Raw genomic sequence first — 24,982 nt, forward strand, 5'->3', positions numbered from 1 at the left:
ATAGAAATAAGTTAAGACAGGTTGAAGGTAAAGTAAAAAGTTATGGGGAAAGCCTCAGAGGAAGTGGTTTTACAAACCATCAAACAAAACTGTGGGAAATTATTACAAAGCATAAGAAAAAAGCTGGGTTTTCTGTGGGAGTTTGGTTTCTGGAAATCTGTTGCTTGTGTAACTATACTACCATGTAGAAATTAGTTTATTTTTACAAGTTGTTCTTCAACATTTGTCAGAGCATTGGCATTATGTGGGTAGAAGGCAAAGATGATTATCTCCACTCAGACACTGCAAAAATGAGTTGTGGTAATAAGCACTCAGTGCTGCCAAAGCTTCATCAACAGGACCTTAGAACTCAATCTAAGATCTTCTCACTCCACAGCGCTGTCAGGATCCACCAAAATGCTGCTCACACCAACTAGCAGTTATCCCTTTGGTTCTGAACATGATGACATCCATAAACCTGGGAAAACACTGCCTAGATGACTAGATGACATAATTATTTTTAAAAAAAATTATTTATGCATATAAGAGCTGGGGTACAGGCCAGAGATGCGGGGGCAGGGAGTGAGAGGATTCACCAGAGACAGAGCGGGAATAGAACAGGCAGACTGATGAAATACACTGCTGAGGGGAGCAGCAGGCGAGACAGGAGAGGTCTGCTGTGCCATGTAGGTTGCTCCCTGCCTGGCTGGGGATCGAACTCGTGCTGCAGAGATTGCAGATAGCTTCACAGGTTGTGTCTTAACCCCTTGCGCCACCAGGGAGGCCCCCTAGATGACATAATTCTTAAATTGTTACAATAGACTATTGCTGTTTGAACACATGAACAAGGACTTGGCACCCACCCAATTCCTCAAAGGGTGGTTTTTGGCTGCCTGCACCTTAATTATCACTAGGACTGAAGAACAATGAAGATTCCAGGTCCTTTCCCAGCCATACTATACTAGTGTTTCTGGGGATGGAACCCAGAATTTGCACTTGTAACAAGCTTTACAAGAGATTCTTAGTGACGCTGTTACTACGCTACCAGTCTGGGGTAAGGCAGTGTTTCTGAAAGGTCACTCAAATTAAAGAAAGCATTAATACCCCAAATCCCCATCCTAAGTTGAATTTGATTCACATAAGAGGTCCTATTAGTTTTTATTGACTGCAAAATAAATAGATCTCCAGCAGAAAGGGATTCAGAGGTGTTTCAGAGCCACCAGTAACAAAACTGCTGTTCTTAGGTTCTTAGACTCATGGGGGAGCCACTGTATGAATAGCTGATGAAATGGGGCCATCCTGATGTTAACAGAATCTGTGGCCCTAGGGCTGGTTCTGATTTAAGGGGAGACTTCAGCCTACGCTCTGGATCATTAGAATTGCTTCTAGGCCTGTGCTTTTAGGAAACAAGCCACCACACAGCCCGGGGGAACAGAAATGACGCAGTGGCTGTCTACATATTTCAGGAGTGGTAATATTATAAATTATAATTTTTCTAAAAGAAAAGGGTCATCTATAAAAGCTTAGACTTCATCTTTTATAGCTGAACTTCAGGTAACAATTTCTCTTTTTCTTGAATATGTACTAGTTTTAATCAACATGTTTTTTAAAAAAGTATTTATGGCTAAAAGCTAACCAGTTTTGATGAAAATAATGTTATGAGCATACAAAGGTAGCATTTTAAATTTCACAGTTTTGAATGTAAAAAATTCTCACAAACTATTAAAGGTAATACAAGGGAGTGAAGGGTCCTGTGGTAACAGAGCTAAGGGAATCAGCATTCTCTTTTGCATTTAACTCTCAATTATTCTCATCTTCATGTTGAAAGTGATTAAGCTTTCGTTCTTCAATTACGTAACATTTGAAAACTCATAGCAAGATAATCTGCTGGTTTTTAAACAACTGATGTAGGTTATGCTGCTTATAATAAGATAAACAAGTTGGTTAGAATTACTTTTTACCAAAGTCTCATATGAATCTTGAATGCAACATATAGAACAAAGGACAGGTAATCAGGCAAGCCAATGAACCATTTTCCCAAGTGGTCATCTTGAACACAGATGTTTAAAATGCACTACAGATGTATAAATTGAGGCATATAGCTATTTATAAAATTAAAATGCCATGGATCAAAGGTGAAATGTTCACATTTTATCCCACTCATAGTTTGGCAAGTAGTTTGGCAAAAATGAACTACTCACATGAAATTTATTGCCACTGTTTTCACCACTACCATTTTCTTCTTCATCAACATTTTAATGGAGAACAGTTTAGAATATTGTCAAAGAAGTAAGCATTTTCTTTTGAAGTCATATTATGAAGAAAATGGGTGAAAAAATATAGCTCATAGTTCATTTTCTCTTTGTTTTTAGCTTCTGCTTGGATGTAAAATGTTTACTAGCTGGAGTTCAAGTATCCTTTCATGGCAAAAGAGATTTCCAATATTATCTTATACACTGTGCTTATTTATCACCAGGACAAAATAATAACTTTAAGTGTTTTGATTTAAAATGTGATCATGTGCTCTAAATGCATAACTTCCTTTTAAAGCAGGTACTGCAAATAGAAATTTTTTAAGCCAGGAACAGACTATGAATATAAAAAAATCCATGTTAACAATAATAACCTTTTGTGTTTTTTAGTAAGATCTTTTCAAATTAATCTTTCAATACTCATATTGAGAAATCTCAGTTCTTGTCAGTTCTCAAATTTAATGACAGCCTTTTGCATTTGTGATGTTGAGGATTAGAATGAGGTAATGAATGAACACACTTGGCTAATTTACCTTACCTTCAGCCCACAAAATTAATTCAATTGGATTCCAAGTGGAAAAGCTTTTTTAAGTTTAAAATTCTGTTTTGGGTATTGTAAGGGCAGGAACGGGCACAGTGCAGGTTTTCTGATCCCATGCAGATCGGGTAAAGGAGGAGTCAGAGTCCTCAGTGGTTTTGCAGGTCTTTTATTTGGGGTTCACCAGGCATATGGCAGGCAGGGGTGCTGGCTGGGGACTGGGAGGCTGGCAGGCCTCCAGCCCCAGCAAGTCTTCACTCTATCTGGGCTCTCTGGCGTTCTCTGCTTCTGCTTCGGCTTCTCCTTCAGGTCTGCTGCTGCTGGCTGGGGCTGCTAGCGTCCCCCGTGATGCCGCCCTTAAAAGCACAGCCTTAGCTCAGCTGAATCCCATCTACCTATGCCCACACCCTATTCCAGGTGCCCGCCATCAGGCATGCATTCAGGACAAGGATCCATCATCTATCCTGATGGCGGAAGGGCAGAAAAGCCTGACATTTTCTTTACCCTACAGTCCACCCCCTCAGGGTTTTCTGCCATATAGTCTATACATATATATACAATTTTCTAAGCAAACAAACAATGCAGCCATGGCCCACAAAAGCAAATACATCAAATATAACAAAATACAATATAACAAAATACAACAGAACACAAATAAGTCCGGGCAGGGCACCAACCAAGTGCAAAAGACAATTATTGGTACCAGCAGATGAGCCACCAATCTGCTGCCGAAGGCACTGCTCATACGAGGGAGGGGAATCACTCACGACATCTACTATATCACACCAGGAGCCGTCAGGCTTCCTGGCCTTCTCTGGCTGTAGTCTAGGCTACAAGGCACACAGCATCCACCCCCAGGATGTACTAGCTCTGGATTGGCAATTTTATTCTGTTGGGGGTAATCGCCAACCCTTAGGGTTTTTGTCTGCAGTCTCTCCAACACTCGGCTTCGTGGCCACCCATGCGACTCGCAGACCCCTGCACTCAGGCCAACCCACTGCACAAGCACATGGGTCGGGGATCAAAAATCTACATGTGGCTTGGGCTCCACCCCAAGCCACGTTCCCCACCCGTCCCCCAAGGACAGGTTCCTCAGCTCCTCACCCTCACTCAAGAATGAGCAGGGCATCACCCACAGGTGATTTTACGAGACTCACAGTTCTTCAGCATACCCAGGCTGCTTAACAGCCACTCAGGGCTTCTCAACTTATCATCAGTACCAGCTTTTGCTTTCTTAGTTGGCTTTTCTCCTCCATCTGGCTGCTGGGCATGCACAGGCTGCTTTTGGCCATCTAGGCCCACTGGCCACCCCAGATTCTCAAAAAAAAAAACATAACCTGCCAAGGTCCTCCGCCTTCTGGCAGGATTGTCAGTCCAGGTTTATCCGTCCATGTCCATTGGCCTCTCCCTGCGTCAGCAGCGGCCTGCTGCCTCAGGGGTCGTTGGCTGGTCCTTTCCAGTGTCGTTGGCTGGTCCTTTCCGGTGTCATTGCCTGGTCCTCTCGGGCGTCTCCTCCCTGCGAGGTCTCGTCCCACAGCTCCGGACCTATCCACCTTCTGTGCCGCCATGGTGCCTCCAGCGTCATCACAGGCAAACAGTCTGTTCTCCTTAGTCCCTCCAGGTCTTCGGAGGGCTCCAATACCCGTCTACATGGATCTTGCCGACTTACGCCAATTGTAAAGGCAGGACTGGATACAGTGCAGGTTTTCTGATCCCATGCAGACCGGGTAAAGGAGGAGTCAGAGTCCTCAGTGGTTTTGCAGGTCTTTTATTTGGGGTTCACCAGGCATATGGCAGGCAGGGGTGCTGGCTGGGGGACTGGGAGGCTGGCAGGCCTCCCAGCCCCCAGCAAGTCTTCACTCTATCTGGGCTCTCTGGCGTTCTCTGCTTCTGCTTCGGCTTCTCCTTCAGGTTCTGCTGCTGCTGGCTGGGGCTGCTAGCGTCCCCCCGTGACGCCGCCCTTAAAAGCACAGTCTTAGCTCAGCTGAATCCCATCTACCTATGCCCACACCCTATTCCAGGTGCCTGCCATCAGGCATGCATTCAGGACAAGGATCCATCATCTATCCTGATGGCGGAAGGGCAGAAAAGCCTGACATTTTCTTTACCCTACAGGTATCTTAATTTACTATTCAAGTTGTAATGCTAGCTGCCATTATAACAAAAGATTAAAATAAAGAGAAGCACCTCCTTAGCATGGTGTGGTGAGGACTTGCTGAGGAAGACTGGTCCTGGGTAGGGGTGAGGGTCTGTGACCGCAGTGGCCAGCACCTGGGAAAGGTGTACTGGGATGGCAGCTGCCACCTGAGCCAGGAGCCACAGGCCATCTAGATTCCACGTCATTTTTCCACAGTGCAAGGCCATTCCTTCTGTCCCATGTAATTTGAAGCCATTATCATAGATATTAGATGTGGAAAGAGTTGGCAGGTCACCTAATTCCCCAGCCCTTTGCGTAGAATGCCCCTGCTGAATATTCATGAAGTAGTTGTTAGCCAGAGCCTGTGGAAGCCAGCCTATTAGTGGTCATGGTCATTTACCACCACCTGGGGGGCAAACAACATAAAAAGAATCTTAAAACATAACCATATGTGGAAAAAGAAATAATGAGGGAATGCCTCATTTTAGACATTTGACTAATTGTCAAATAATGGGATTTATTAAAAACTTCCATCGATATTAGATCCCGCTTATGTTTGGGGATCAGTTGATCCCCAAAGGGCTCTGAACAATATTCGGCGGTAGTTATCTTTTTGCGTAGGAAAATTTCAAAATGGGCTCTTCCCACACCAGAGATAGAGCATGCTTGAAAAGTTAACCTGAAGGAGTCTTGATTTAGGTATCATAAATCTAATTAATATGAGACAGCACAGCATGTACTTGATTAACGACATTAAAATAAAACTACAATATTAGTATTCCTCTGGGACAATGTGAATTTTGAGACACTTTAAGCTGGCACAGAACCAAAACTGGAAAATCTACCATTATTTGATTTATGGAAGATTTTGGACACAAATCCAGATAAATTAGGCCTCCAGTGGATTTGTATGTGTGAGGGTGGGTGTGTGTTTTTGGTGGATCTGGCTGCAATGAGTACAAAACCTATATGAACTGAGAAATGCCACTCGTCACTGTTTTCAACGTAATTGTAGGGAAGTAAAGACAGCAGAGAAGGAAAGCAGGCTTTGCATCACATGAGGTAGTTTCAGGTTTTACTGCATCTCCTATCAGCTTCTACCAGGTCTTAGCTTCAGTCTCCTCATCTGTAAAACCAAAACAGGAATATCCACTCCTACACTCCTATGGATATGAAAAGGAGTAGATAACATAACGAATGTTATAAATATTAGCAGCCATCTCCCCTTGGAGTGGTCTATAGTTGAATTTGAATGCTCATTTCTAGAAAATAGATTATTTAGGCATACAGCAATAATTTATTACAGGTAAATTTATATGGCTCTAAATGCAATCAAATTTCCTAAGTATTTCTAAGCTATTGAATAGTAGAGCAGGTCTTTTTAAGTGCCATGTAATTAAAATTTCTTCCTTCACATATCCTTGATTTTTAATAGGAAACCAATGCAAAATTTCATGCATCCTGTTTCCCCATTTGAAGGACATGTAACCTAGAATCCAACAGCTTCCTCTCCTGTAGAATCCTCAAAGCTTCTCTGGTTGCTTCTCTTCAACAAACACTAAAAAATTTGTAGGTCACTTCCTCTTTTCTCCAATATGGTGATAATTCATTTATATATTAAGGACAATTAAACATGACAACACATTTGATATTTAAAGATTAAGAAACACCATTAATCATCATGAATGAAACTACCATTGGTTTTAACCTCAGTTTCAATTTCTCTCCAGTTCTTCTTTTAGCCATTAAATAATTCCTTCAGGTAGACCTTCTGCTAGAACTCATCTAATTGTTGATAATATTAATGAGATGTTCACAAAGTCATACCTCTCTTTTAAATGGAAAAAAAATTGATGTTACTGCTTTTATATATTCCTGATGTTAAATATTTGGACAAAAGCAGGAATAAAGGTAAATATCTTGAATATTGCCAAATAATCCAGGTGTTAAGATTAGAGATATAAAAAACCTGGGGAGATAACTTAGTTTCATTTCCACTTTTGTGGGTTCTAGATGCTTCCTCAGTAATAATAACTTACAAAATGAAAACTGCCATATGTTTATAGGTCAGTGTAGAGGCAGGAATGACCACTGAGCAGGTTTTCTGATCCTATGCAGACCGGGTGAAGGAGGAGTCAGAGTCTTTAGTGGCTTTTTGCAGGTCTTTTTATTGGGATTTACCCGGTACACAGCAGGCAAGGGTGCTGGGGGGCCGGGAGGCTGGCAGGCCTCCCAGCCCCCAGCAAGTCTTCACTCTATCTGGGCTCTCCCGCGTTCTCTGCTTCTCAGCTGCTGCTGTTGCTTCTCTTTCGGCTTCTAGTGGCGTTCCCGTGACGCCGCCCTTAAAAGCCCAGTCTCAGCCCAGGTGAATCCCATCTACCTATGCCCACACCCTACTCCAGGTGCCCGCCATCAGGCATGCACTCAGGACCGCAAGGATCCATCATCTATCCTGATGGCGGGAGGGCAGAAAAGCCTGACATTTTTCCTTACCCTACAGTCAGGAAGAGATCCATAAGAAAGACAGCATAACTCCAGAGAGGGCATCAATCACATGAATTAAAAATTATAATTACAAAATTATAATTGACCTGAATCTTGACTTAAGAACATGAGGAAATAAAATCAGAATGAAGTTGTATTCAAAAAAAGGACAAGATCCAAGAGAAGCCAAGAAATATACTAATAACAAAAGAATGAATGAAAAATAAAAACAACAAATTACAAGAAAGTTTTGTGGGTATACAGAAGAAAGACTTTTGCTTATTTTCTTATTACGTGGCAGGGTTAGTGCACATGCACACACACGTGCATACACACATGTGCACACACACACCATAATAAAGGAAAGCAAAAGGGAATGACTAATTCCTTTACAAGGTACATAAACACATTCTCAGGCAAAATTAAACTCTTTAGTTTCAGGACAGTTAAAAAGCACACACATTATAAATGTCCCCAAGGGCCTGTGACCCGAGGCAGAGAGAAGCACATGTGATGATCTGAATGGCCTCATATGTGCCTCTATAATAGTCAACAGATGTGGCATGCCAACAGACTAGAAATACAGCTTCGATTTAACACATGCTTTTTGGTGACGGTTAGACGAGAGTCTTGGAGAAATGAAGGTTTGATAAATAAGGCATCCTGCTTAATTGTGCTAAACCCTTTAGTTCAAATTTTCATGAGAAGATTCAACTGTTGAGAAGTAGGAAATCCGTTCCTGATTCTCTCCAGAAAAAAAAAAATAGGGGAGGAGAAAGAAAGCAAGAGAGAAGCCCAAGGTCATGATGCCAAAGAATACTTAGAATGGTACAAATCAGACATTTACAAGGCTAGCCTAGCAGAAATTGAAATAAAATTGGTGCCAGGACAAGATGTTAAAAAAATTAAGAAAATATATTCCTTCCTTTCCAAGATGTTCTCATCAGTTCACTCCCTACATTTTTGTGATGTTGAAGTACTAATCTTTTGAACAAATTTAAAGCACATAGCTGGCCTTTAATTCATGTTTATTGGCTATGGACAATTTTGTGTTATTTCACCTTTTGCTCCTGAAAGGTAGAGGTTCATGAGCAGACTGTTCTTTCACTCTCAACACTCCCTTTATATCAAAAGCAATTTTCACTTCTGGAAAAATGTGATTGTAGGGTAAGGTAAAAGGTATCGGGCTTTTCTGCCCTCCTGCCATTAGGATAGATGATGGAACCCTGCGGTCCTGAATGCATGCCTGACGGCGGGCACCTGGAGTAGGGTGTGGGCATAGGTAGATGGGATTCACCTGGACTAAGACTGGGCTTTTAAGGGCAGCGTTACAGGGACACCAGCAGAAGCTGAAAGAGAAGCCCAGAAGCAGCAGAACGAACGCCAGAGAGCCCAAATATAGTTAGGATTTGCTGGGGGTTGGGAGGCCTGCCAGCCTCCCGGCCCCCCAGCACCCTTGCCTGCTGTGTACCGGATAAATCCCAGTAAAAACCTGCAAAAAAAACACTGAGGACTCCTCCTTCACCCGGTCTGCGGGATCATAGAAACCCTGCTCTGTGGCCTGTCCTGCCCTTACAGTGATATTTTGGTTATAGAGCCTTCATACTGGAAGAGGTAGAGAGAGTTAATTTTCCCATTTTAGGTCAGAGAAGATGCATACTTCATGGTTTTTGAGATTACCTCATTGGTCCATAGCATATAACCTAGAACTTGATGTGGCCTGTGAGCCAGTTGGATTTTACACATTCTCGAATGTAATTCTGCACAAGCTTTTATCAACCTATAATCAATTTGACTGAAGAGAAATCATAAAGAGGCCTTAAAGTCCCCAGAAGCATCATTTGACATAGAGGAGCTAGCTAGAAGTGCTATTAATATTTGACAGTTTTTCCTCTTTACATCCTTGGATGAAGTGTTACATTATTTTGTGGTGAAGTGAGTCAGATGTTTGCCTAAATAATGCCACTGAACCGTAAAGTAGCAGGGTCATTTGAAATGAATGCCAGCAGCTCCATCACCCACTTATGTAACCACAAGTAAGTGTACTATGTCCCAAAGGCCAGTGAATGCCAATAACGCTTGTGCATCTTCTGCAGCGTCTCCTAGGATTTTCAAGTGTATGCCCAGTCATTCCCTCTACTGCATCTCTCCATGAGAGAATATTCATTGCAAGGCCTCTCAAGTAATTTTTTGAATAGAAAGTTATGCCCCAACCCTGAAACCACTTATGAAAGATCAGCTGTGTAGAATGTAATTGACTTTCAAGTACATTATCACTTATCAAATACATTCAATTCTCACAATAGGCCTGTGAAATATTATTGCCCTCATTTTACAGATCAGGAAACTGAAGCTCTGAAAAGTTAAATAACCTGTTGAAAGCACGCTGCTGCAAAGGGATGACTCCTGTTCCTCTTTCATGATACTTGCTGCCTCTCCACCACTAGTATTAGGTAAGAGGCTAAAATAACACAGTTGTTAAAGGGCGACTCTAGGTCTTTGTTCTCTCTCTCACTGATTGTTCCATTGTCTTGTTCTTGGCTAAAATACACAGTAGAGTGGAAATAGAGTGTGTTCCTCTTAAATAACCCTGCTAACTTTTCCCACTTGCGTAGGTAAGGAGGGACTGTGGGAGGAGAGAACATTCAGGTATTCCACAGTGCAGATTAGATATGGAAGCTTGCTGGGTATGGTATCAACTTAATCCAATAGCTCAGTTGTCCATCAATCTAGTGTCTCAGTTAAATTGGAGCAGAGAAGCTAAGAAATGTTTGATCTATACTCATTTTAGGGGTGATTATCAGGTAGAGGTTAGGAACAGCAGTGAGACTAGGCATTTTAAAGTCAGGGTACTTCTTTATTGCATCTGTGACCTACTGCCATCCTTCTTTTTCTGCTAATATACCTTAGGATAACAGAGGTTCTGTGTGTTTTCTTTATTTTGAATTAGGTCTCAAAAGTAAAAATAGAGGCAGTTACTGTGTTAACCTGCTTATCACCTCCTCTCCCCACCTTAAGGTCTATACATATTGATCATAAGAATGGACATGGGAGCCAGGTTTGGCCATTGTGATTTTCCCAATGGAGCTGGATAAGATGAATTACTTGACTTTTCCGTGCATAAGAGAATACATAACTATATGTCTTTAGCTGTCTGTGGCCACAGGTTAGCCTCTAAGGGGATAGCTTGCTTAAGTGAATGAAGGCACTGAGAAGTTAAAGTACAAGATAGAAGAATGTGTTCTAACAGCAGTCAAATGCTGGAAGTCATGAGATCAAACCCAACCCTAACCTTCCTGTGGTTGTTTAAATTCCCTAGTTTTGCTTTAAGTCATCTGGGTTGGATTTCTATCATTTAGTCATTTAGTACAAAAGGAGTCAGAATTCATTGAGAAACCTTGCTTTACTAACTGAAATAACAGTAGTGGCTTATTGTACATTAAATTGGTGCCAAGCATTTCACTGAGATTGCCTTTATTTTTTCTCTTCAATATAATCTCATGAGGCAGGTATTATTATCACCATTTTATTTATGAAGCTATTGAGGCTCCAGAGGGTAAATGACTTTCCTAAGGTCACATAGCTAGAGAGCAGTAGAGCTAGATTTTGAATCCGCTTCTACACGGCTGCTCAATCTATATTCTTAACATCTACACTATTTTATACCTTAATGAATCTCAAGTCTGCTTCATATTGGAATCATCTGGGGAGCTTCTGAAAACAGGTGTGCAATGGCTCTTGCTCGCAGCCTCCAAGTTTGCATAAGCACAGTGGGCAGTATTCACATACCATACAATGGACTTATGCTCTGGGAGTGTGGGGTACCTGAGGGGTCAATATGTTCTTAGTAAATGGTGCTCCCTGGACTTGTGCAACTGTTGTGGTCTGGCAGTCAGACCAATTAAATCTGAATCTTGGGGAGAGGGGCCCATGTGTTGATACAGTTTTAAAAGCTCCCCAGGTGATTTTAAAATATAGTCAAGGGTGTGAACCACAGCTGAAACCAAAATGTATCTTGGGTTTATATGGACTTTGAGTGGGTCTACACTAGCACAAAATGAATATTAAACTTATGATGAGGTAACTGAAGCCAACACACCAGGTGAGTACAAGTATTAGGGTCGTTCAGATAAAATCTTCTGTGATGAGCAGAGTATGTGGAATCACTGACCCTTTTAGAAATACCTATTTCCACACTGGGGTTTGCAGTCCAGAGCCATTTAAAGGTATTAAAACTGTATCAATGAGTCCTTCTGTTCATAAATATGACATTAACCATCATTAACAAATTATTTCTGCAAAAATTAGTACATTTTCTAAAAATATGTTCAGCAAACATTTTTCCTTAGTTATAAACCTCCACAAACTAAATAGTTTTGGGTATTGATGAAGATCATGCCCTCTGTCTGCACAAGATTCTTTCCTCTTACCCAGCAGAAAACTATTTCAGCAATTACTACAAAAATTAATAGAGACTGGGGCCTCCCCTGTGGCGCAGCGGGTTGAGTGCCGCACTGTGAAGCTGTCCGCAGCCTCTGCAGAGCATGTTCGATCCTGGCCAGCGAGAATCCCACATGGTGTGGCAGACCTCTCTTGTTGGGCCCACTGCTCCCCTCAGCAGTGTATTTCTGTCATATGCCTGTTCTGTTACCTGCTCTGTCTCTGGTGAATCCTCTTATCCTCCCGCGCGTCTGGCCTATGCCCCAGCTCTTGTATAAAAATAAATAAATCTTTAAAAAAAATTAATAGAGACTGAAAACATATTAACTTCATAACTATCTCTAGTCCTGCCATAGGCAACAACTTTCTTAGATCTCAAAAGATCTATCACTAGATTTCACAGAGCTCAGCCATATCTGACTTACGCATTATGAATTGGAAGGACAATTTAGACAGCAGTTTCATAATGTAAAAATTTTTTTAGCTCCCATGAATTATGCAATCTCACACTTTGTTATAAAAGTAGGATAACAGGAGACTTAACTCACTATGTTACAAATCCCCATGCGGGGAATGTACAGAAATATCAGGTTAAGTGGTCATTTTTAAACTTTACTACTGAGCAAAGGGAGGATCTTCAGCCAATGAAATTACCAAAACTAAGGAGTACATTTCTATAGTAAAAGCCAAATTCAATTTTATCAAAATCTCTAGAATTGTGATTTTTTCCTGTTGTTTCCATAATCTCATACTCATTAAAAATAATAAAATCAATAAGCATATTTTTAGGAGAGTTCTTAGAAGGAATTGATGAACTGTCACAACACTCTAAAACTTACTCGGCTCAAGGAAGATTTAACAAGCAAACTGAGTATATCCAATTACAATCAGACTTCACTGCTGATATTTGAGAGTTCCAGTGCAACCACTGCAGGTCACAGTGCATTGTTTCCTGGGACTACTCTGTGGCTCTCCAACTAGAAGTTCAATTCCACAAAATTTCAAGTAGCAAAACATCCAAAAAATACAACTTTAGCAAGAAATTGCTAGAAGATATACAAATCATATGTGAGATGCGTGGGTGTATGCAGCAGGGTCCTGCCTTGAGTCTTTCAGAAGAGGAAGGTATGGGTGAGTTGGAGCCAGATCCAGTAGATTGAACTCGGTCCCATCATGTGTCATTCCTGTTCAAACAGTTACACAAATTCTGGCTGTCCCAAGTCCTCAGAGTAACTTTCAGCTTCCCATTGGAATCCCAGAAACCTTTTCAAGATTAACTCTATTTCCCTATATTAATGCAAATATTTGGCAAACAAGGCCAGACTACTCATTTCAAGAATCCATTGCACTTTCTTAACTATGAAATTTTACTCCTGCCCATCTTTTCACATAGGATGCACTCCCTTTCTATTCAACAAAATGCTGTTCTTTGTTAAAAATATCAGGTGAAATGCCATCACTTGTGTGATCCCCAGGCAGCTTGATGTCTCTTGCCTGAACTTCTATTGTGCTTTGTTCTTCCTGTGTCTAAATCCTCCATTAGCTCCATGAGGACAGGGACTGTACCTTCTATCTGACATTGGAATAAAGCAGACCGGTATGTTAATTCTGGCTTATCCACTTAATAGCTTTGTGACTTTAGACAAAGGAGACTCCTTGGGTCCCTACTGCCTCATCTGAAAATTGGTTACAGAATAATAATGATGAAATTATGTGAGATAATGTATGTAAAGCAACCAGAATAATACTTGACATATAATAGATACTCGATACATCTTAAATTCTTTATTCCTCTTCTCTGAATGTCATAGAGTACTCACTAGGTTTCTTGCATGCATGAATGAATGAATGAAACTGTGAAATTGTCTGAGTCAGATCTGGCCAGAGATGGACAATTTGAGCATTAATAAGAATAATTACTATAATAGGATAAAGCACATCAAATATTTTTTACATCCATTAATAAATAATGATAGTAAAAATCAAACCACAAAATTAGTTGTGTTTGGAGGATATTAGGGGAAACAATTAAAAAGTTTAAAATAGATTGAAAATTTAAAACAGATAAATAGAGGGAAAGGATGAGACACTTATTCTGCCTTTCATATAAGAAACCAAGAACCACTCTTGAGATCCTGAAAGGGGAGTTAGAAAAGTGAAATTTCGGGCCTCCCAGGTGGCGCAGCGGTTGAGCGCTGGGTTGCGAAGCTGCCCGCGGCCTCTGCGGCACCGGTTCGATCCCCGGCCACCGGAGGAGGGTCCCACATGGCGCGCAGACCTCTCCTGCCGCCCGCTGCTCCCCTCAGCAGTGTACTTCGGTCCTTCTGCCTGCTCTGCTCCCGCTCTGGCTCTGGTGAATTCTCTCACCCTCCTGCGCTTCTGACTGTACCCAGTGCATGTATAAACAAAACAAACCAACAAACCAGCAAAACAAAATAAAATAAAGCATGCCTCTTAAAAAAAAAAAAAAAAAAAAAAGAAAAGTGAAATTTCCAGGCTGCATTATTAGATAGCATGGGAAGCAGGACATTGAGACATTGAAGTTACAGTGTTTGGGGGTCACTACAGTGTAGAAAATTGAAAGATAGTTGAGTGTGACCACTGATTTTCTAAAGTAATTGTTTCTAATCCTGTGCTACTTCAAGCTCCCTTTTCACTCAGTACTCTCAGTGTGAGCCTTCTACTTAAAGTGAGGGAGTGTAATGCGGGATCCACTAGCATGAGCTTGATGGGCTTCCTCAGATAACACTGAACTCTTCTGCTGATGTTTTCTGGTGATGCTACAACAACTACAAGGGTTTTCATCCTGAAGTTTATAATCCTTTCATCTAGGTTACAGACCCTCACTGTTCTTACTGTCCACTGCCCTTTAAGATGATCCCTCAGCTAGTGACATCTTTCTCCTAACCATTCCCAAGGAGACACTGCCTGTGTTCCTATTATTTTTCTCACCATGAATGTCCTTCCCTACCCATTTGTCCATTCTGATTCTACATGTCCTTCATTATTCAGCTCCAGCTCACCTCTTACAGGTCTTTCCTGTCTTCCATCCTACAAGCTCCTGCAGTTTTTCTGCATTTATTATGTTGCAATTGTGCAAAAAACAAAATCTTTTTACCATTACTTAACTTTTCTTGTGTTCACCTTCAAATTAATGCATCTAATGAGCAAACATTTTGGATACCTATTATTTGCTCAGTAATAATTTGTGTTGTGGGTATATAAGCTTAAATAAACTGCTCTTTTGGTCTTCAATCCAGTGAAGGAGATAAAATACAAAATGCATTAACTATAAAGTAAAAGTGTGCTTTAAATAACATTTCAAGGCAACAATAGAAGAGATTTCATATGGTGGTACATGACTGACCACCTGGTGACATCAACAATTCCCTTTTATCTTTCTCAGCTGTAGTCATACTAAAGGGTATGAGTCAGGTCTGCTTTGGTCAAGATAACTAATGGCATCTGTTGATCTAAAGAAGCTCTACTGAAGGGAAAGAGCAGAAGTGTATTAGCTGTTTGGATGAGCAGTTTCCAATAGTGTGGTATTGAAATGAACACTACACATATCTATTTAGCATTTAGCAGTCAGAGAATATTAAAGATAGAGTTTTGATTGGTCTGAATTAAAGAGGAGAGAGGCAGTCACCACCAGAATTCTCTTTCTAACTCTGATCACTCCTTAATATTTTCTCCATTTTTCATTTTTTTGTTACAGTCTACCTGCCTCCAGCTCCTTTTCCTTCTTCTTTACCACAATGTAAACCCCACAAAAGCAGTTTCTAGAGTGTCTAACTTATAGGAAGCACTCATGACATACCTGTTGATTGATTAAAAATGCTTTGTTGGTTATCACGTCAATTTTGCAGGTAACCAAGTCTCACTCACTAGACAAATAGGTAAGGTCTGAGCGGGAATAGCCTGTCTATCTTCTTTAATACCGAAGTGGATTAAAGTGGATGATTAATAAGTGAGGCTTATAGAAATCATAATATCTAAGTAGCACCAGCATTTTGAAGTTTTGAATCCAGAACATTCAAGATCTCCAATTCTTTCCAGTACTTTGTCTACCACATGCCAGCAATGTCAGAAAAAGGTTGAATCTCAGATTCTGAAGCAGAATAGGAAACCTTATTGGTAGGGGGTAAAGGTGAACTTGCTCCCTCCAGTCACATTAGGAGATTATTTGATTTTTTTAAAATGTAATACATGGAAAAGTTTTTAAAGAAAATGTTCAAGGGCCTCCCTGGTGGTGCAAAGGGTTAAGCACCTGTACTGTTCCCCACTCGGTCTCTGGAAATCTTCTCACACCCCTGCATCTCTGGCCTGTGCCCCAGCTCTTGCATGCATAAATAAATAAAAACCTTAAAAAAAAGTTCAAGAAGGATATATTTAAGTACATCTGAGAACCATGAATTATGTCCCATTACTTACATTTGCAGAATGAAACAGACTCCTCTCATTCTAACCTGGACCTATAACGAGCATGCGGTGAAAATTTTATTCTTAAAACCACTCCACTATGGGGAGTCAACAGGGACTAACCTAAATTCCTCTCAGACTACTGGACTAATGAGGAGATCAAAGAAGAAATTAAAAAATTCTTTGAATCGAATGACAAGGAGGACACCAATTTCCTAATTGTATGGGATGCAGAAAAAGCAGTAATAAGAGGAAAATATATAGCAATAAAGGCTCACATCAGGAAAAGAAAGAACTCAAAGAAACAACCTAATCTCAAAGCTCAAAGAACTAGAAAAATAACAACAAAAAACCCCAAAACCAGTAGAAGAAAAGAAATAATAAAAACCAAAGCAGAAATAAATGAAATTGAAACTAAAAAAAAATCCAAAAGATCAATGAAACCAAGAGCTGGTTCTTTGAAAAAATAAATAAAATAGACAAACCCCTAGGCAGGCTCACAAAGGAAAAGAGAAAGCACAAATAAACAGGATCACAAATGAAAGGGGAGAAATCACAACCGACACAGCAGAAATCAAAAGAATAATTAGAAACTACTATGAACAGTTATATGGAAAAAAGTTCAACAATCTAGAGGAGATGGACAAATTCCTACAACTCTACAATCATCCAAAGCTAGATAACCTAAACATACCAATTACAAGCAGCGAAATTGAAATGGTAATCAAAAACCTCCCCAAAAACAAAAGCCCAGGACCTGAAGGATTTACAAATGAATTCTACCAAACATTCAGAAATGAATGCCTATCCTTCACAAACTCTTCCAAAAAATTGAGAAGGAAGGTATAATAACGAACACATTCTATGAAGCCAACATTACACTAATACCAAAACCAAACAAGGACAACACAAAAAAAGAAAACTACAGGCCAATCTCGCTAATTAACACTGATGCAAAAATCCTCAATAAAATTTTAGCTATCAGAATCCAACAATGTATCCATAAGATAATTCACCACGACCAAGCAGGATTCTTCCAGGGACACAAGGATGGTTCTACATCCAAAAATCAATCAACATTATCCAACACATCAACAAAAAGAAATATAAAAGCCATATGATAATATCAATAGATGCCAAGAAAGCTTTCGACAAAGTGCAACACCCATTCATGATAAAAGCCCTTGAAATTTTTGGGATACAAGGAACATACCTCAACATCATAAAGGCCATCTATGACAAGCCAACAGCCAGTATCATTCTCAATGGTGAAAAGATGAAAGCATTTCCATTAAGATCTGGAACAAGACAAGGATGTCCACTCTCACCACTGCTTTTCAATATAATACTGGAAGTCCTAGCCAGAGCAATAAGACAAGAGGCAGACGTACAAGGAATCCAAATAGGAAAAGAAGAAGTCAAACTATCACTATTTGCAGATGATATGATAACATACATAGAGAACCCCAAAAACTCCACAGAAAAACTAATTCAACTCATCAATCATTTCAGTAAAGTGGCAGGATACAAAATCAACACACAAAAGTCAGTAGCCTTCCTATACACAAACAATAAATCTCAAGAAGAAGAAATAAAAAAAAAAAATCCCTTTTATTATCGAAACTAAAAAAATCAAATACTTGGAACAAATCTAACAAAATAGGTAAAGGACCTATACAAAGAAAACTATAAAACACTGTTAAAAGAAATAGAAGACACAAAGAAATGGAAAGACATCCCCTGCTCATGGATTGGAAGAATAAACATTATTAAAATGGCCATCCTACCAAAAGCAATACAGATTCAATGATATTCCACTCAAAATTTCAATGTCATTCTTCAAAGAAATAGAACAATTATTGATGAAATTCATATGGAATCACCAAAAACCCCGAATAGCCAAAGCTCTCCTGAAAAAAAAAAAGAAGGGAATGGAGGCATCACACTCCCAGACTTCAAACTATACTACAAAGCCATAATCATCAAAACTGCATGGTATTGGAAAAAGAACACACACACAGACCAATGGAATCGAATAGAAAAATCCAGAAATAAACCCACAGATTTATGGTCAACTAATCTTTGACAAAGGAGCAAAGACTATGTATTGGAGAAAAGAAAGTCTGTTCAATAAATGGTGCTGGGAAAACTGGGTTGCTACATGCAAAAGAATGAAGCTTGACTACTACCTCACACCATGCACAACAACCAACTCAAAATGGATTAAAGAACTAGACATAAGACCTGAAATCATAAAATACATAGAAGGAAATATAGGTGAAACACTACATGATATGCACATCAAAGACATCTTTACAGACACATCACCCAAAGCGGTGATAGTGAAGGCAGATAAATAGCTGGGACTACATCAAATTAAAGAGCTTCTGCACAGCAAAAGAGACAGTAACATAAACAAAGAGAAACCCTACTGACTGGGAGAACATTTTTGCACACAACACTAATGATAAAGGACTGATCACAAAAATCTACAAAGAGCTGATGAGACTCAACAAAAACAAAGAAAATAATCCAGTCAAAAAATGGGCAGAAGAGCTAAAAAGAAACTTCTCTGAAGAGGAAATGCAAATGGCCAACAGGCATATGAAAAAAATGTTCACCATTGCTTGTAATCAGGGAAATGCAAATCAAAACTACCATGAGATACCATCTTACACCAGTGAGAATGGCACATATTAAAAAAACTAGCAACAGGAAATGTTGGTGAGGATGTTGAGAAAAAGGAACTCTGCTGCACTGTTGGTAGGAGTGCAAACTGGTCCAACCACTATGGAGAGCTGTGTGGAGATTTCTTGACCTACTAAACATAGAGCTTCCATAGGATCCAGCAATTCCACTCCTAGGTATTTACCCAAAGGACACAGAAACATCAATTCCAAAGAGCACCTGCACCCCTATGTTTATAGCAGCACTATATAATAGCTAAGCTTTGGAAACAACCCAAATGCCCAAAAATAGATGACTGGATCAAGAAGATGTGGTACATATAACCATGGAATATTACTCAGCATTCAAAAAAGATAAACACATGCATTTGCAGCAACATGGATAGAGCTGGAAGGGATCATGCTCAGCCAGAAAGAAAAAGAAAAATACCGGATGGTCTCACTTATAGCAGGAATCTAGAAAACTTAAATAAGGGACCAGGAAAAAGAATAACTATAAGAAAGAAAATATCAAAATCAACAAACAACTATGAACCAGAGACACTCTATGTGGGGGGGGGGGCGGGGAAAGGAGGGATGGTGTCAAAATAAGGGTGTTGTAATTGTATGGGGAATATAAAAATAAAATTTAAATTAAAAAATAATTAAAAAATGTATTTTAGAAATTTAGAATAGCAACAGAATGCCATGGGCTAGAAAGATTCACAAATGCCACTGAACATACAGGGAACCTTAAAGAGTGTTTAGGATTTGGAGGGGAAGAACAAGGCGTATGGAAGGAGGTGGAAATGAGAGGAGGCTGGAGTAAAAAGACACCTGAATGGAAAGTTTATGTATCTAAGATACTTATTTTTTTTAACTCTCTCTCCCCAAAACTTTAAATTTATGTTGATACTTATGGTGTACATTATGGGCAGCATCTAGATGGATGGACATATAGCTCTCCTTTCCGTTCATAAACTGATCTATCTGGCTTGTATAATTAGTGATAATCATGCTGAATTTAAGTTCTATCTGAATCCTTAACTAGCATTTCAATTCTGAGTGTACCTGGAACATTAAAAAAACTTGGAGCCCTGTCATCAGATTATAGAAATTTGATAGGCCTGGATCATGGAAGGAGCTCAATGAATACTTTTTGAATCAATAGAAGGAAGAAAAATAAAAGAAAGAAGAAAATAGATATGAAGTTTAGAAATAATACTTCTCATTATTTTCAAATATTAGGTGAGTAGTTGTTTAAATTATAACAGTATTTTGAATCTTCCCTTTAAGTTTAAGTCATGATATTTTTCCAGATCTTCAAGAATACATGGTACACAACTGGCATATTTTTATTTGCCTTTTTAGATTAACTATGTTTCCTCATCTTTTTCTGAAGTTCCTGGAATTTTCAATAACTAACAAGGCTTATAATGTAATCAGTTCCATTATTCCTTCCAGAATAGAACAAAGATGGCATATCAAAAGATAACTCATAAGTCACAAGGGGAGACAGCAATGTTTTCATTCCATCTTACAACACTCTAAATGAAATAAAAAAAGAATTCCAGGAAACATGAGTTGCAGTTTATTTTTTTTTTTTTTTATAATTTTTTTTTTTTATAGAGGCATGTTTTATTTATTTATTTGTTTGTTTGTTTGTTTTGTTTATACATGCACTGGGTACAGTCAGAAGCGCGGGAGGGTGAGAGAATTCACCAGAACCAGAGCGGGGAGCAGAGCAGGCAGAAGGACCGAAGTACACTGCTGAGGGGAGCAGCGGGCGGCAGGAGAGGTCTGCGCGCCATGTGGGACCCTCCTCTGGTGGCCGGGGAGCAGCTGGGGATCGAACCGGCGCCGCAGAGGCCGCGGGCAGCTTCGCAACCCAGCGCTCAACCGCTGCGCCACCGGGGAGGCCCTGAGTTGCAGTTTAAATGAACTAGTGACTCTAGAAATTTTCCTGAGGTATAGAGGTAGAAAGGGCAGTGGAAGAAAGAATGTGAGAAGAAATAAGTAGTTATTTACAATAACAAACTCCTTTCCCCAGGGGAGATTATTCTGGAGCAGGAATGAAGTAAAATCCTTTGCATAAGCAAGAGCTGAATTAAGATAAACACTTTAGACACCACCATAGATTCCGGAGACCATCTCAGCATTCCATTCTCCCCTGTGTGGTTTCTGCATCTTGCGGGAAAAGGGCTACCAGCCTTGAAACCAAAGGGGCCTGTTCTCAGGCCAACTTCTGTACTTAGAGCAGGACAGCCTTGGGCAAGACATTTGGTCCCTCTGTCCTTTCTTTCAGCTGCAAAATAGGGATACTCAGAACTACCTTTAGGGATGGCTATACAGGTAAAAAAATAAATAAAAACCAGTGTTAGCAAAAAGCCTGAGTGTCTGATAAATAACAGGAGCTCAGTAAATTATAATTCATGTTCATTCTCAAGCAACTGTAGTGGGACTCCAATGCCCCACCCCACAAGAAGGAATCGGGGGAAACCGTCTTCTTATCTTTGTGAAGAGAATTAAGTCAGCTTAATTCCAAATAGAGTAACTCTCATGGTATATCTACATGGCAGATATAAAGCTGGAGCAGCCAGTTCTCAAGTCTAATACAACAAAAGCAAGAAGGAAGGAGGGAACACTTGTCTTTTTGTTCTACTGCGGTCTTTGGTTTCTGTTCCTCACCTCCCCATTAACCACCCCCAATCTCAACCCTAATTCACCCACAATCTGTCAGCCTCTTCCTTATACTTTCTGCACACATCAAACTGTGATTCCTATTAAAAAGTTTAAGGCTCAGGAAAAATTTAAAATTCAGAGAAAATATCCTATACAACTTAAAGGACACACTACTTTCCCTCTAACCTTAATTGTGATCATAAATGACACACAGAGTATCTCAGATGTGTTTAGATGATGCACAGTGTTGTAAATGGAAATGTTGTTTTAATATACTTCAAAATGTGGTTAAAATATATACAAACCATTGGAGAAAATTTGTTCCTTGTATTAGAATAAAGTAAAATCCCTATTTTTAATTATGAGAGAACATGATAAACTATAAAATCTAAAATATGCTTTAAAAATCTACAATATTTCAAGAATAAGCTTTTTTTAAAATCTTAAATCCATGAACATGTTGCAAGGCTTACAAAACAGGTTGGCATAGACCTAGAAACCCTTTTAGTTTTCAATCTGTGAGATGTTTTGTAGTCACACCAATGGTTCTAGGAACAGGATTAAAACTATACAAAAGCTGAACTTTCTATCAGCAGTACTCAACAATTTGCAAGTGGATCTTTAAACCATGTTTTTGGTTATGGATATAACGGTGTTGAGGGAACAACATCAGATCTAGATACTTAATACCATAAATAACCCCTTCCCATCACAAATATTAGTCAAATTAGTGAGATAGTATGAATTTGCCTTTAAGATCATTCTCCATTCTAGTCCTGTAACCTCTCCAGACTACTCCTGTTACATAATTTCATCCCTGTCCAAAACTTGTCTTAAAAATGTCAGCATGACAAATCACTGATCATGGTAAAGTCAGTTTATGTCTGTGCTCTTTCAGGAATCTCTACTTTAAGGGAAAAAAAAAGATTAGCAGAAAGGACCCCACCTTCAAAGAATAAATCTCTAGGGGTAAAATTTCAGATACCACTATATTTGGTTAGGTAGTTACTGAAGTCAGAGAGGATTTCCTAACACAGGATTAGAACTAGAAGGACATTAGAGGTAATAATTGCTTTTTATGCTATTTTTCAAATTTTGGTTATCAGATCACTTGTGCTACAATCACCAAATATACTGTTCATGGAAAAACAACAACAACAACAACAACAAAACAGTTCTAGGCCCAATCCTAGCATTATTAAATTAGACTCACTGGGAGTGAGTAACTTTGAGTTTAGAAAGAGAGAACAGATGGTTAAGCAAATACATGCGAGTACTGCTGTCCTAAGTTTGGGTATCCTCAGATTATACCTTATAGACAGAAGCTTAGGGTTTCCATGCATTCATTGGCCTATCAGTGCCACTGTGGTATATTAAGAGATTTTCTTTTCAATCAGCATTATATAAGGAACCACAACTTCATCTTTTGGTCTTACCAGGTACTCCAGCTTGGATCCAGAAGTTAATGTCTGTCCCTTCTCCAGCGCTGAAGAGCTGTGTGATGTTGATGGGCTGCAGCAGGCGCATGACCTCCTCCATGATGGCCCTGGCCTTGTCACAGCCCGTGAACTGCAGCCCAGAGGGTAAGAAGGTTCCCAGGTCAGACTCCATCACCAGGCTATAATTGGAAATATTTGCCTAAACAAGAGAGAACAGTGTTTGGTTCATATCTCTTGCTTCCTTGTTTTTTCTCCTTGGGGAGAAAACAAATGAAAATAATCAAATGAAATATCACAAATGAAAATAATCAAATACTGTAATCTCCTCACCAGATCCTGCCAAACACATGTTGCTCTGCCTGACTGAGGTCTGGTGTGTATATTACCTAACTGTTCTGAGATGCACAATTACTCATCCCAGGATTTGTTAAACTCCAGTTGGCTTAGACAGATTAATAAAATGGAATGAAATATAAAGCCCCCCATATTAAAATTACTCAAATTTTCCTCCTCCTCCTACTATTCTTTTAACCAATTTTATTTTTTCTAAAGATTTATTTATTTATACAAGAACCGGGGTACAGGCCAGATACGCGGGAGGGTGAGAGGATTCACCAGAGACAGAGCTGGGAACAGGACTGGCAGACTGACGAAATACACTGCTGAGGGGAGCAGCGGGCGAGACAGGAGAGGTCTGCTGTGCCATGTGGGATTCTCGCTGGCCAGCCAGGATCAAACCCACACTGCAGAGGCTGTGGACAGCTTCACAGTGAGGTGCTCAACCGCCTACGTCACCAGGGAGGCCCTTAACTAATTTTCTTAACTGACTATAGTGTACCAGGATACAGTTCTTCTATTTGATGGCGATCTTCAAAAATTACTAGCCATGCTCAGCCAAAAAAAAAAAAAAAAAGAAAAAGAAAACAAAAGGTATGCCCTATGGATCTATTTATTTGAATCTCTTCCTCTAAAGAGATAATCTGTCCTATTTTAATTGTGAGTGGTGCTGAAGTTTAAAGGCATCAAATAAACAGGTTTGTCTTAGGTTTCTAATTTTGTTGCTCTGTCTATTGACTCTCCAGGCAGAGAGAGAATGGAACACAGCTCTCTCTGGTGTATAACTATAGTGCTCTAAACCCTGGCAACTCTACAGGCCTCTAGTTTATAAACTCTTTCCAAACAAAATCTGGTGAGAAAGCACACAGTGATTTCATGCAGCCAATATTGTCACTGCAGGAGCTTAGACTATAAGAGGCTCTCGTCAGGTTGCACAGCTCAACTGCCACTCAACCCGAAGACCTACAAGCTTAAGGCCCTCCAAACTGGCCAAACCCGTCTGTTTCCCAGAAGCCATTGCCTTTTCCAAGACTGACCAATTACTACATTGCTTGAGGTATTCCCAAGCTATCCTTGGACAGCACTGCCTTCATTCCTCACCATTTACCTAGTAAAAATCAATAACATTGATAGTGCTTCCAGAAAGCATACTAATTTGCAATCTCCTTTGATCTTCTTTGATAACTCATAGTATAGACAAAGCAGTTTTATGGCTTTTTTTTTTTTTTTTTTTACAGAAAAGGAACAGAGGATAAGAGAAGTAAAATGATTAGCTCAAAGTCACAGTTGGAAAAAGACAGAGTTGGTTCTGATGTTCTATGCTTTCCAAAATCCACACTACCATAGATAGCATGGATAGTGTGGTAAATAACACTTGTTCTAAGACCGATTTTTCACCTACATAAAAATTTCAGCGTTGTATAAGTACTTTTCCCCCTAAAACAGATTCCTTTCTACCACGAGTAATCCCATTTTAAATGAAAGTGTACTGTCCTTAAAAAAGACAAGAACAGAGGCAGGTTTTAAAGAAGGATGTTGGGTCTCCCCGGTAGCGCAGCGGTTGAGCGCTGGGCTGCGAAGCTGCGTGCGGCCTCTGCAGTGCCGGT

The 24,982-nt window shown here is 39.8% G+C and overlaps 1 protein-coding gene across 2 annotated transcripts in view; it reads right to left on the reverse strand.

Moving 5' to 3' along the window:
• The window catches only part of CPQ (carboxypeptidase Q), a 434,008-nt gene that overhangs the window by 52,501 nt on the left and 356,525 nt on the right, over positions 1–24,982 (reverse strand). For both annotated transcript variants that reach the window (XM_054692097.1, XM_037503727.2), the window contains one exon: positions 23,037–23,238. In XM_054692097.1, the coding sequence (XP_054548072.1) occupies positions 23,037–23,238 (202 nt within the window). The remainder of the gene's footprint in view (positions 1–23,036; positions 23,239–24,982) is intronic.

Source organism: Talpa occidentalis, unplaced genomic scaffold (assembly GCF_014898055.3).
Source record: "Talpa occidentalis isolate TD23 unplaced genomic scaffold, MPIMG_talOcc4v2.1, whole genome shotgun sequence".
In the NCBI taxonomy this organism is placed as follows: Eukaryota; Metazoa; Chordata; class Mammalia; order Eulipotyphla; family Talpidae; genus Talpa; species Talpa occidentalis.